This window comes from Trachypithecus francoisi, unplaced genomic scaffold, assembly GCF_009764315.1.
Source record: "Trachypithecus francoisi isolate TF-2019V2 unplaced genomic scaffold, Tfra_2.0 Lachesis_group16, whole genome shotgun sequence".
Taxonomy (NCBI): Eukaryota; Metazoa; Chordata; class Mammalia; order Primates; family Cercopithecidae; genus Trachypithecus; species Trachypithecus francoisi.
In genome coordinates, this window is record NW_022681461.1 from 29,259,443 (window position 1) to 29,272,520 (window position 13,078).

Consider the following 13,078-nt stretch of genomic DNA (forward strand, 5'->3'; position numbering starts at 1 on the left):
ACTATTCTTAATTTCACGTAAATTTTATGTAAAGGGACTGAATCTTTCCATCCCCCTGCCACTTCCTGGATTTTGCTCTTCCATACCTAATTTCTCACCAAAAACACAGCACCACTACCACCACCACCACACCACCACCACCACCACCACCACCACCATCACCACCACCACCACACTGCTGTGGAATGACAGGAGCCCCTTCAAAGGGCATTGGAGGGGAAGGAACTGTCTGGCATACTATAAGGCAATGGTTCTAGTGTACTTTATTGGCATGGAGGAGGAAAAAGTATAGAGAAACTTATTTGCTCCTATGTTCATGTGATCACAAGAATGAGGCGTGGCCTGTCATAACCCCAGTCTAATTTCTGCCTCCAGTTTTGTCTAAAACAGAGAAGCCCAGCTGTCTGATGGGCAGTTCCCATTGAGAGTACTCTTCTTCCGTCACCTGATTCCTAACATTATGCTGGGACTTTACCATCTACCTGTTCCTGGGACCCAACTGCTAGAACAGACATTTCAGCTGGGGGTCCTGGGTCTTCCACAGATTTTTAGAATTATGACAGCATTGATAATAACAATATTGGTGAGGGTGATTACAGATAACCTTCACAGGACACTCTCTGGGCCAGGTACTGTGATAAATACTTAGCATTGATTGTCTCCTCTGATTTACAAAGTCTTAAGATAATTTTTTTAGTTATCTACTGCTGCCTAAAATATTGCCACAAAACTTAGCATATTTTAAAAATATACATTTTTTAAACTTTTGACCTCTTTTATTTGTTAAAATAGTCACATCCACATAACATGAAATGATTTGATCATAATGTATTCATTGATTCTGGCTCTTGCCATCTTGTGGCATCTAGGATCCTGGCTGAAACATCTTATCTCACAGCTTCTGTGGGTCAGGAATCCGAGTATGACTTACCTGGGTCCTCTACTTCAGGGTCACTTAGTCAAGGTGATGCTTGGGAGTAGAGTCATCTCAAGGCTCAGCGGGACGAGGATTCGATTCCAAGTTCACGTGGTCATTGACAGGATGCAGTTCCTCATGGGCTGATGGAGTAAGGGCCTCAGTTCTTCACTGACTGTTGGCCAGAATCTGCCCTCAATTCCTTGCCTCATGGGCCTCTCCAATATGGCAGCTTCCTTCTTCAAAGGGTGCAAGCCAAGAGGGCAATAGAGAGAGTCTGCTAGAAAGATGAAAACCACAATCTTGGGTAGCCTCCATGGAAGTAACTTCCTAACACCTTTACCATATTCTATTGATTAAAATCAAGTCACTAGGTCCAGCCTACACTCAGGGGAGAGGATTACTTACACAAAGACATGAATATCAGGAGGTGGGATCCTTAGGGATCATCTTAGCAATCTTCCATCTCATGGTTTAGAGAAGGAGGGAATAAGAGCTATTTTAAGATTACAAAGACAATATCAAGACTAGAAGATCAAGGTAGTTCAAAGTTAAAACTGAAGCTAATAAAGGTAAGGGCTAAAGGTTGGAATGGAGAAGTGCCTTATATAGTTTTTGATCCATAGTGTCCTTCCTCTCTAATATCCATGTATCCCAGCCCTAACATGAAGGCAGAGCTAAGGAGATGGTGGGTATGAGACTAAAGGTTATATGAGGGATTACTAGGGCATGGCACAAAAAACTGCTTCTCTCATTGGGAAAGTAAATGGAAAACAATGGTAACTGAGTAGTGGAGTGGAACAGCCGCAAAGAGGAACTGAAGCTATCTTGAGTAAAAGCAACCCAGGGTTCCTATGGGTTTTGGCAGAGACGTGCCACAGTGTCAAATAAAAAAGGGCAGAGCCGGGGCATAAACCAAGTCTGAAATAAGCTATCCACAATCAAAGACAGTCAAGCTAAAGAAAACAAATTCCAGCCAGGAAACAGAAGGCTGGTGTTGGAAAGATTTTTTGAGGCAATGCTACATAGAGCAGAGGTGTGGAGGAGAGGACAGGGAACATTTTTAGCAGCATCCTCTAAAATGAATTATATTTCATATGTACTTTTTGAAGGGGGAAAGATTGCAGGAATTACAGGCCCCAAATCCCCCCAAATTCCCGAGGCTCTGACTGTTATAGTCCTTATCTCCAGCACTCTCCTTCCCCTCCCACTCAAGCTCTTCCTCTTGTCAACAGAGCAGGAATCGCGGAGTTCACATTCTGAACTTTTGTCTTGGAATTATTCCAGTATCATAGTGTGGAGGCAATAAGTGGGGATTCGTTGAGGGAGGCAAGATAAACATGTTAACAACCTTGAAGAAATGCCTTTTTAGTACAGAGAAAGGGAGAAGGAATTAGGAAGGGATTTCTTACCAAACCACAAAGAAGATCGTTCTTTAAAGAATGCTAACTTCTCCAGCTTTTAGTGGGGAATTGCCCTCCACGGGGATTGAGAGACCAGTGCCTTTTAATCAAAGGAGGGCCATACGTTCAAATAACTGGGAACAGCTGAGTGTCCTACCCAACTCTTAAGAGCAAAACAGCTAGACGAAGCCACGCCTTCCTGCAGTATACAATGCTGTTTTTTGGCTGATTCTCCAAGGATATTACAGTTACTTTCAATGGTTAATGAATAGCTTCTAAGTGCCTGTTTCATTTAATTGTCCAAAGGCCAGTGGGTCCCAGAGCATATAAAACTGCAAGCTGGCTAATGAGCTCATTCCCTTGGAGCAAGCGGGGAAGCAGAGGAGCGGCAGGATCAGGGTGCTGGGTTCCTAAGGTGCAAGGATGCAGAACAGAACTGGCCTCGTTCTCTGTGCTCTTGCCCTCCTGATGGGTTTCCTGATGGTCTGCCTGGGGGCCTTCTTCATTTCCTGGGACTCCATATTCAACTGTCGGGGGAGCCTGATTGCGGCCTATTTGCTTCTGCCTCTGGGATTTGTGATCCTTCTGAGTGGAATTTTCTGGAGCAACTACCGCCAGGTGACTGAACGCAAAGGAGTGTTGAGGCATGTGTTTGGACAACACCTTGCTCATGGGGCCCTGCCCCTGGCCACAGTGGACAGGTACTTGCTGACAAGCAGAGGGACCAAGGAGGGCTGAGATGGTCTGAGCTGTATAAGATCTGAGTAATTTCTGATCCTACTATGGAGCAACTTGCATATCCCATGGGCTGTCTAGAACCAAAGCCTTGTTGTCAGGGAATTACTCTGGGGTTGTTATTAGGAAGAATGGTGTCATCTTTGGCGGAAAACCATGATATAGGGGCAACTCATCTCAGAGAAACCCTACCACTACCCCCAGTGAAAACCCACCTAAGCCAATTTAGAAACCCAGGCTCATTTGTTTTATCATGGCAGCTGTCATTAATTAGTGGCAGGTGGTGGTTAGTTACTTCCCATAACCTGGTTCTAAGGTTCTAAGGAAAGCAAGTCCCAGAACAAATTCTGCCACACAACAAATGAGGAAACCGACATGAAATGAGTCCTGGATTCTCTGTGAGCTCAGAGAAGTCCCGGTTTACTCTCCTTTTAGGTGTTGTGATCTCACCTTGCGTAAAACATTCCTTCAGGGTAAGGTGATAATATTCTAGAGGTAAGATTCATCCTATCTCGCCACCTCACACCTTAGGATAGTTATCATCAAAAAACAAACCCAAACAGCAAGTGTTGGTGAGGATGTCAAGAAACTGGAATCCTGTGCATTGCTGGTGGGAATGTTAAAATGGGGCAACCACTGTGGAAAACAGTGTGGAGATTCCTCTATACATTAAATATAGAATTACCATTTTATCCAGCAATTCTACATTCTGAGTTTATACACAAAAGAACTGAAAGCAGGGATTCAAACGGATGTTTGTACACCAATGCTTGTAGCAACATTTATTCACAATAACCCAAAGGTGGAGACAGCCCAAATGTCCATCAAGTAGATAAACAAAATGTGGTATATACATGCAATGGAATATTAGCCTTCAAAAGGAAGGAAATCCTGGCACATGCCACCACTTGGATGAACTTGAAAACATTATGCTAAGTGAAACAAGTCAGTTACAAAGGACAAATACTGTGTGATTCCACTTATATGAGTACCTAGCGTAGTCAAATTCGTAGACACAGAAAGTAGAACAGTGGTTCCAGGGGCTGGTGGAAGGAGAGATTGGGAACTTATTGTTTAATGAGTAGAGAGTTTTAAGGTGATGGTTGTAGAGCAATATGAGTATATTTAGTGCCACAGAACTATACACTTAAAAACAGTAAATTTTATGTTATATATATTTTACCACAAGAAGAAAAAAGATTAAGTTAATCTTATAGTCAGTATCAGGCAACAAGAAACCTCCTAATTCTTGGCTAGCCACAGGACCATTTAGGGATAACACCCTAGGCATCATTCTCAAGATACAGGCTACAAGACTATAAATTATTTTGCCCTCTTTGTGCAAGAGTAGAAAATATCTAAAATATTTTAGCTACTCCATGTATCTTGAATACAAGTAATCTTACCCGTGAAGATCCACTTTCAGCATCCTTTATGCTACTTAATAAGATAATTATGAAAACCAAAACTTATTTACAGTGTTATACTCTAATACTGTATGTAAACCAGCAGAGTTTCTGGGTTTGATTAAAAATTATGATAAATGAAGTGATTGTAGAAGATGCCTCTAGAGTGATGATTTCTTTTTGTATAAATGTTAGAGGACTACCTCTAGAGTGTGAATTTCTGATACATGTAACTGATTGCCTTTAGGATATAGCTCAAATTGACTAACACATGCATAATATTACAGTATACCGAAATCTTTGAAAGTCAATTATGGACATTGTTACACCCCCATTTTACTGCCTCTTCTCGCTGCATATAATTAGATTATATATTATATTAGCTAGCAAGTCAGCCTGGGAAGTCAGATTTCTCCAAAGCATTTGCACTCAAAATGGATACCCAGGTTGAGATATCAAAGCAAATGGGTCTCCAGTGATGGAATTCAGGGGACTGGGAATGTGGATGGCAGTTGAAAGAGGGTGGGGTTGGGAGAGGTAGCTGGGATTTGGGGCAGGCAGCAGTCATCCTGGAACCTTTCAAATCACTCCAGGGAACAGCTCACCTTTCTGTGTAAAATGCCTTTACACATGTGCCCCATGACTCAGCCTTGGCTTCTGAGTGAAGGCTGAGATTTATGCCTTACAGTAGACAACTTCTTCAGTGACTGGCTTTGGGCCTGGTAACATTTGGAATGGAGTTGTGGCTACAAATGGCAGTCCCTGTTCTGTTGTGGTTACACACCATAAACACTCCCTGTAAGCACTGGAAGGATGGCTCTATAAATACACAACTCAACTGAGCTCACCGGTCTCTCTTCCTCTCCTCTCCCCCTCTCCCAGATTCATTCATGATGGAGAAGCCAGGAGGATTTAGCAATTAGCAATGCTGGGCAAGATGGCCAATGAGTACATCAGCCCCCGAACGAATGGCTGCTTTAGCCTACTGTCATAGAAAGGGTTGCAACTGAAATCTACATAAAGTTGTCAGTTGGTATCATGTGAGAAATGAGTATGCTTGTATGTTTTCTTTGAAACTAGCTACTGAGTCTTGAAAGGGTGTTAGGATAGAGACGGGGCATCTAGTATAGTTCAGGGATCAGCACAATGTTGGTTTTCATTCATTATTTTGTTGACTGTGATGATCAGAGAAAGTGGGTGCAATTGAGGGGATGATGCCATGGGAGAAAGGGAGCAAGGATGTGAATGGACTAAGTACTCGGTAGAGAAAAGTTCCCTATCCAAAGCCTCCACCTCCTCTACTGTTGACAAGGATCTCACACTGAATGGCCCTGTTTCCATGAGTGAATGAGCAATAGAGAAGGAATAGCTTGGCATAACCCACTGGGAAAAAAATATGACTAGAGGCAGGCATCCTGTGGCTGATAAAAAGGTTCTTTTGGAAGAGCAGCACATTTTTTAAAAAACTGGTGATGCCAGGAAGAGGTACATCTGTTTCAAAAATCCATGTTTCTTAACAGTTTAGCTTCGCACAATTTGAGCTGAGAGAGGCAGCCGTCTGCCTCTTTGGCATTAATGCCTGAATAACGCATGCATGTTTGTGCTGTTTTGTCCCCTAGGCCAGACTTTTACCCTCCAGCTTATGAAGAGAGCCTTGAGGTGGAAAAGCAGAACTGTCCTGCAGAGAGAGAGGCCTCTGGCATTCCTCCACCTCTATATACAGAGACGGGCCTGGAATTCCAGGATGGAAATGACTCTCACCCAGAGGCCCCACCATCTTATAGAGAGTCCATAGCCGGCCTGGTGGTGACAGCAACCTTAGAGGATGCCCAGAGGCAAGGCCAAGAGTGCTGAGGCAGAGAAAGCTCTCCAGCACTCATGATGCCGCCGCTGTGGGGAGCAGCTACCGATGATAAAGGCAAACGGGGGACTGTGGAAGGAAAAGCCACACCAGGGACCCCACATGAGAGCTTGGGGAGGGGATGACAGCCCTGAATTCCAGACATAATTGGCCATGCCAGGGCAGGCCAGGGGCCCTGGAAGGGTGTGGCCAACACCAAGCAGACATTTCAGAGGATTCACACTAATCCTAACCCCGGCAGGCCTTGGGTCCCCAAAGGTGTTACTCTGAGAGCTCTGCTTACAGAGATTCTTTCTGCTCCTACTCAATTTCCCTCCCACCACCTCATCTCCAGCCAGGGAGGAATAGATGCTGGTTGTCAGGACAGCCACATGCCTTCCTGTTCTATATCACCTAGTAATCTCAAAGGGAAGGTTTGTTATTTAATTTATGGATTGTTCAGCCTTTGGTGGTGGTAGCTTGTTTGCTAGTTTCCTCCAGCTGGCCATACTACCAGAGTGAAGCAGTACTTCACATCCTGGGAGATACGCCCTTGGAACCCATGAATGTTATTTTGCAGTATTTTATTTTCATGATGTGTATTTTTTCTATGTAAAAGGAAAATGACTGTAATATTTGCCTTCAAGATGGTTCAAACACAAAATGTTAAATGAGCTGTTTTTTAAAAAGAGGTCCTTATACAAACAGACATGATAAGATTGCTTGTAGACCCAAATGGAACAGACAGAATAGTTAATTCATAATACATGGAATTCCAGGGCATAGGGTGGAATTTGTACTGGCCATAGATGATATTATACCACTTGATATAAATCTTATAAAGTTTAAAAAATATTTTTATGTAATTCAAAGAATCCCCTTATAAATCTCTAGAATTTGAAAGAAAAGAAACTCTAATGATGTATGTTCATCATCAACAGAAATTTCTTGTGTCTCAAGATACAGATCTTGACTTTTAGACTCAGGACATTCATTTTTAAAACTGATGGTTTCTCTTCAACTTTATTATATTTTATTGTTTTGTGTTTTAAATACAAGAGGACAAGTCTGGTTGCAGGGTGGTAGAAAGAGGTGCAGCCTGATGCTTTTGAACTTGGGCCAAGGATCTTCATCTCTCCGGGCCTCAGTTTTCTCCTCTATCAAGTGAGGCATTCATGCTGGCTTCACAGGTGTGGAATGCCTGTTATATGGCAGGCTCTGTGCCATGAGCTTCTCATGCATGTTAGCCCTCATTCCATCTTTAAGAGATAGGCACTATGATTATTCCCATTTTACAAGTGCGTAAAACTGAGATTTTGAGAAGTTAAGAAACTTTTCCAATAACACAATGACTTCTAGGAGGGTGAAGAAGAGTCCCTAGAGGGACATGGGAGGACTGGCTTACTTCATACTTTTGAGCTAGGTAGCCCTAACTTCTCTTCTTCTAGGAGACAGTTTGGATTTCTCTCTCCCTTCAGAAAATGGGCTGTAACAGAAAGTGGAGCCCCAGGGTTGCTGCAATATCTTAAAGCCCTTGGAGAAGCGGCAGAGATTGCTTTAGGGCTAATCAGCTTCTTTTAAAATATGCAAAATGTCCTCCAGGTTTTCTGCCTAGAAACTGGTCCCTCGCCTCATAGCATAGTTTCCCCGATTGTTACATGGATGATGAAGAATGATTCACAATGGAGACAGCCCTTGGTGAATGGGCACAGGAGGGGCTTTAGACAGTTGGTGAGAAGGATGTAGATCATTCAAAGAGGAAGAGGGTGGTCAAGATGGGATGGAGCCTCCTTTGTGGCCTCCTCTTCTCCATCATTGCTGAGTGCATAGATAAAGTGTATCCTGACAAATGCATAAGAAGCTTCATAAAAGGAAATCCTTGTCCATGAAGCACGAATTTGGGAATCTGTTATTTAAATCCTTGGCATTGAGGGCATAAAAATATGAAGGTCACTCATGGTTGTCCAATAAGGAAGTGATCATTTATTAGTAATGTAATTTATTATTCCTCTCTGGTCATCTCTATCACTTTACTAAGAGAGTTATCCTGAAATTCTCCCTGGTGGTCTGAGCGCATTCACTGACTTGAACAAGCACCATCATTGGTGTTCTCTCCAGAGTTTGTATTTGTAATAGTTTTTCCAACTACTGGTAGTCAAGTGAAACAAATGTTGATTTTGGTTTACATAAGAAATAGTTTAAATCTATTTACTGCAATAAATTTTGTACTTAAATTTTTCTTTTGCTATTTTTTTTTTGCATCGGAAAAAAAAAGATCATAGTTCAAAGTATTATTCTCTGGTTAAACTAACAGTGTCAGAATGAGTTGATCTTTCTGCAAACCCAAACATTATTGAACTCTAACTATTGATCTGGAAAATAACCTGGGTGTGTCTTTTTGAAAATAAAATGCTAATAGTTATTTGTTGATTTAAGCATATATACTCTGAATCATGTGTCAAGAACAAGGGTAGAACACAAAGCAAATTCTACATTCGAGAGACCCAGCAATTAAAATCCACTGGACAAATCAGACAAAAGTAATCTGATTGCGGTTCATAATACTATATTAGTCATCCCCTAGATGATTCACTCAAGATAAATAGATACTGCCTCTGCTCTTCCTTCTCAGGTTTATAAAATTAATGGTCATGGATTGGAAACCACAGTTCCATGAATGACAGGGAGAGCACTTGCAAAATGAGAAAGTGAAAAGAGAAAAATCCCCACTACGAAGAGTCTTTGCTCATTCTCTTCTCTCAATTGTGGATGGTAGGTTCACATGTCAATGGGGAAGGGAAGTTCTCAGAGTTGAAGACCCTCCAGTATTATAATCTCATAATGTCCCTTTGAGCAGAAAGTTTGAGTAGGCCTTACCACTACTCCAGAAGGTAAGGATAAGGTCAGTTATCCTCAATTATAGAGTAAGTTATACGCATCTTTTGCATATCTGAGATGTACTGTGTTCATTTTCCACCCTCCATGCAAAACCTTACCATTGCTTTTACTGACACTCCTATCATTTAAGATTCTATTTAAATATACTGTCTTTGGTGAGGCATTGCTCTAGCTCCCCTGCATTGCAGGGCACATATTAGGTGCAAATAGGCATGGAAAGATGATAAAGACATGGACTTATAATCTATATCTTCTCCATATTCTGTAAGGTTCCGTGACAACCTAGGCTGACTCACATACCAAGTGGGCCGTCAACTGCATGGGCTATTTCTTCTAGTAAGGACTCCAGCTGGTCGGAGTGGAACAGACATTCTGTAAGCTCTGCTGCTTCGGATAATCTCTTGCTGTTTGTAACTGTCAAAGGGCCAAAGACTGATTTACTGGCAGTTACATTATTTCCAAAGGCACACAGTTTCTCAGAACCTTCTATATTCAGGGATGGGAAGCTCCTTAAGACAGGTGTCTGGGATTTCAGTGTCCACATATTTTGAGAGTATCCAGTGCGTGATCCAGCAACGGAATGGAGTCACACAGTTATATCATTACCAGCTCCTACAGATGCTTTTCAAATTCCCCACACCCATATGAATGTCAAAGTAAACCCCATGCCTTACACTGATCCATGGGACTGTGTATCAAGCTGAGACTTCCTGTGCAGAAAGCCTGCATGTCACATGCAAGCCCTTCCGCCTCTAATGTCATGCAACACAATTTGTCCTGCAAATACTGTGGATGTATACTGCACTCAGATCAGTACAAGTTGATAAACGATCTCATTTTAATAATGACTGCCTATCTATTTTCAAGGACATTTAATAAACTCAAGATTCCTGGGTGACGCAAAACAAATTTTTGTTCTGGGGGACTGGCTGACGCCAAGAAGGATATTTAGCGTGTTTGCTTTCCTACTACTGCCACTAAATGCCTCTCTGGCATATGCACACACATTTCCAAACACCCACCCTGGTTGAAAACCAGCATGTGATGTATTGTGTTGCTTGCCATTTTTCTGTAGGCACGTGGTGTAATGAGTGAACCCCTCTGTAACAGCAGATCGCCAGAGTTGCCCTGGCGGTTGTCACACTCTATCCACTGTTTCCTGTATGATTGACTCTTGCCGTTCCCATGAATTTTTGGACCTTTAAAGTCATTTACTCTGTTTTTTTGTTTGTTTGTTTGTTTTGAGACGGAGTCTCACATTGTCACCTGGGCTGAAGTGCAATGGCACCATCTTGGCTCACTGCTGCCTCCCGGGTTTGTGTGATTTTCCTGCCTCAGCCTCCCGAATAGCTGGGATTACAGGCATACACCACCATACCCGGCTATTTTTTTTTTGTATTTTTAGTAGAGACGGGGTTTCACTATGTTGGCCAGACTGGTCTCGAACTCCTGACCTTGTGATCGGCCTGCCTCGGACTCCCAAAATGATGGGATTACAGGCGTGAGCCACTGTACCTGGCCAAGTCATTTACTCTTAAAGATCAGTGACTACAACTCCTTTTTTTTTTTAGATAGAGTCTTGCTCTGTTGCCCAAGCTTGGAGTACACGCTGCTCCATCTTGGCTCATGGCAACCTCCACCTACTGAGCTCAAGCTATTAGCCTGCCTCAGCCTCTTGGGTAGCTGGGATTACAAGCATGCACCACCACATCTGGCTAATTTTTGTATTTTTGGTAGAGACAGTGTTTCACTATTTTGGCCAGGCTGGTCTCAAACTCCTGACCTCAAGTGATCCACCCACCTCGGCCTCCCAAAGTGCTGGGATAACAGGTGTGAGCCACCATGCCCAGCCTAGAGCTTCATCTTTAAGAACATAAAGAACATTATATGGGGAACAGTGACTTCCTGCCTCTCTCCTCTCCTGAGAATTAGGCAAGAGGACATACAAACATATAGTTTGGCAAGAGAAATTTGGATTTCATGTAAGGCAGAAATAATATCTTGGCGATGTGAATCAGAGCCAGGTTCCAGAGAGTGACTGTGTCCTAGACCCCCCAAAAGACCTTCCCTTGACAACTATCTGAAAAAAAACTCTGTAAAAATAGGCAGCTACGCAGCTGCTTCTTCTGGTGGCTGGGCCCAAGGCTTTGCTCTGCCTGACATTCACAACCCTGTGCCCGCTTCAACCCCATGCATCAAGCCACCTCCTCAGGAGACCCCAAGCAAGTCTCCTCTCCAGCCATCCTAACCCTCAATTCCTAGTCTGTCTTCTGACTTCACTCACCCTTCATGAAATTCTATAAATGCTTACAAATCCCAAGAAACTCTACTGTTTGGGAAACTACTCTCATGCCACCATCTCTGAGTCTATTTTCTCTCTCTGTGTAGTCCCACAGCACATTGTTTGTGCCTCTTGTAACATTTTTATCTGATTATTTGTATATGTTTGTCATAGCCTCCTATTCCCAAATTATAAGCTCATAAGATCAGGAATAATGTTTTATCCATTTCTCTGCCCCATCTAAAACAGAACCCTGCCTAGGTGAGTTGCCCAATATTCACTGAATGAATGAATGAATGAGTGAACACATGGATGGATGAATGGATGGACTGCTGGGTAAATATATATTTGGGCTACTGGCCACACATGACTCCATATAAAAACAAAGAAATATAATTTTTATGCAAGGACTAATTTACATTTGAACTTACAAGTTAGAGATCATTAAAAGTTCGGCAACTTGAGAAAATAAATAAGTATTTTCTTACCTAGAGCTGATACACCTAAGAATACATCTGAGTGTCCTAACACATCCGTGATTAATGAACACATGGATGGCTAGCATGGACGTCCACTCATGATACAAGACCCTGAGAACCAAGGCTATGGAATTTTATTCCATTGGTGATCAATCTTGAAATGGTTTTTTAAATTTTAGAATCTCAGCTCAAAGTCACCTTCCTATTATTTTGAAATGAAGACAGTTACAGTGGAGGTCTAGATGCCATTTCAGCTTCTGCTGACTGCCAAAGGCAGTTTTGAGTAACTTACCTTTTCTGTTCCATTTAATACATGTCTAGTCATAATAGTGAAAAACAGCCCTTGCAGTTTTTCTGAAAGGCAGATTTATCAGGATAGGTGACCAGTACTGGAGTTTATCAAATGGCGAAACAAACAAATAAGTAAAAACCTACAATCCTTGGATAAGGTTGAAATTAGGAATTTCTTTTTTATTGGCCACTAAATGTCCTAACAAGTTTCTGACAGAAGCATAGACAGAAAATGGAAACAAATACCTTACTGGGAATGTTTCCTTGCTTGCACTAACCTTGACTACAGCAATAATGCATTGCTCAACAGTCAAAGTGCACCAGGTCATCTCCGCAAATGGCAGGATAAGTGACTGTGCCGTTCCCAAAGAAGCAAAACAGATGCAAACAGGTCCCACGGGTGTCCTGGCTGAGTACAGAGGAGGCTGCTGGAGCTGCAGTACCCTTTTCCCAAGCAAGAAAAGCCAGCTGTGACCCCCTGCTTGCCGGCAGGGGTCCCCACCCTTCCCTCCATCATCCGGCCCATAGCTGTACCACCAATTACATTTTCTTCCAGCATCCACTTCATTTCCTACTTTTACAGCATTTCATCCTCTCCTTTTGCAGCCATTACAAATAAGATCAGAACCGTGTCCAAACAAGTGCATTAAGATAGGCCCCTACTGGCAAAGTCAAAGAGCTCTCACACATGGTGGTCTTTTTGTCGTCTCAAGAGGAACTTGTATAAACCCATGTACCAACATACTTGATATAATCAAGGAAGGGTTCCCCCCAGTTGTAAGCATTTAATTGCAGAGTCTTGTCAAGAAACTTCTTCCCACCTTTACAA

General features: G+C 42.5%; 1 protein-coding gene across 1 annotated transcript; it reads left to right on the top strand.

Moving 5' to 3' along the window:
• The first annotated feature begins 2,673 nt into the window (after positions 1–2,673).
• Positions 2,674–8,537, top strand: TMEM252 (transmembrane protein 252). The gene is made up of 2 exons (XM_033237160.1): positions 2,674–3,020; positions 6,080–8,537. The coding sequence occupies exons 1-2, from the start codon at positions 2,743–2,745 to the stop codon at positions 6,312–6,314; spliced, it is 513 nt and encodes a 170-aa protein (XP_033093051.1). The 5' UTR covers positions 2,674–2,742; the 3' UTR covers positions 6,315–8,537.
• Positions 8,538–13,078: the final 4,541 nt, after the last annotated feature.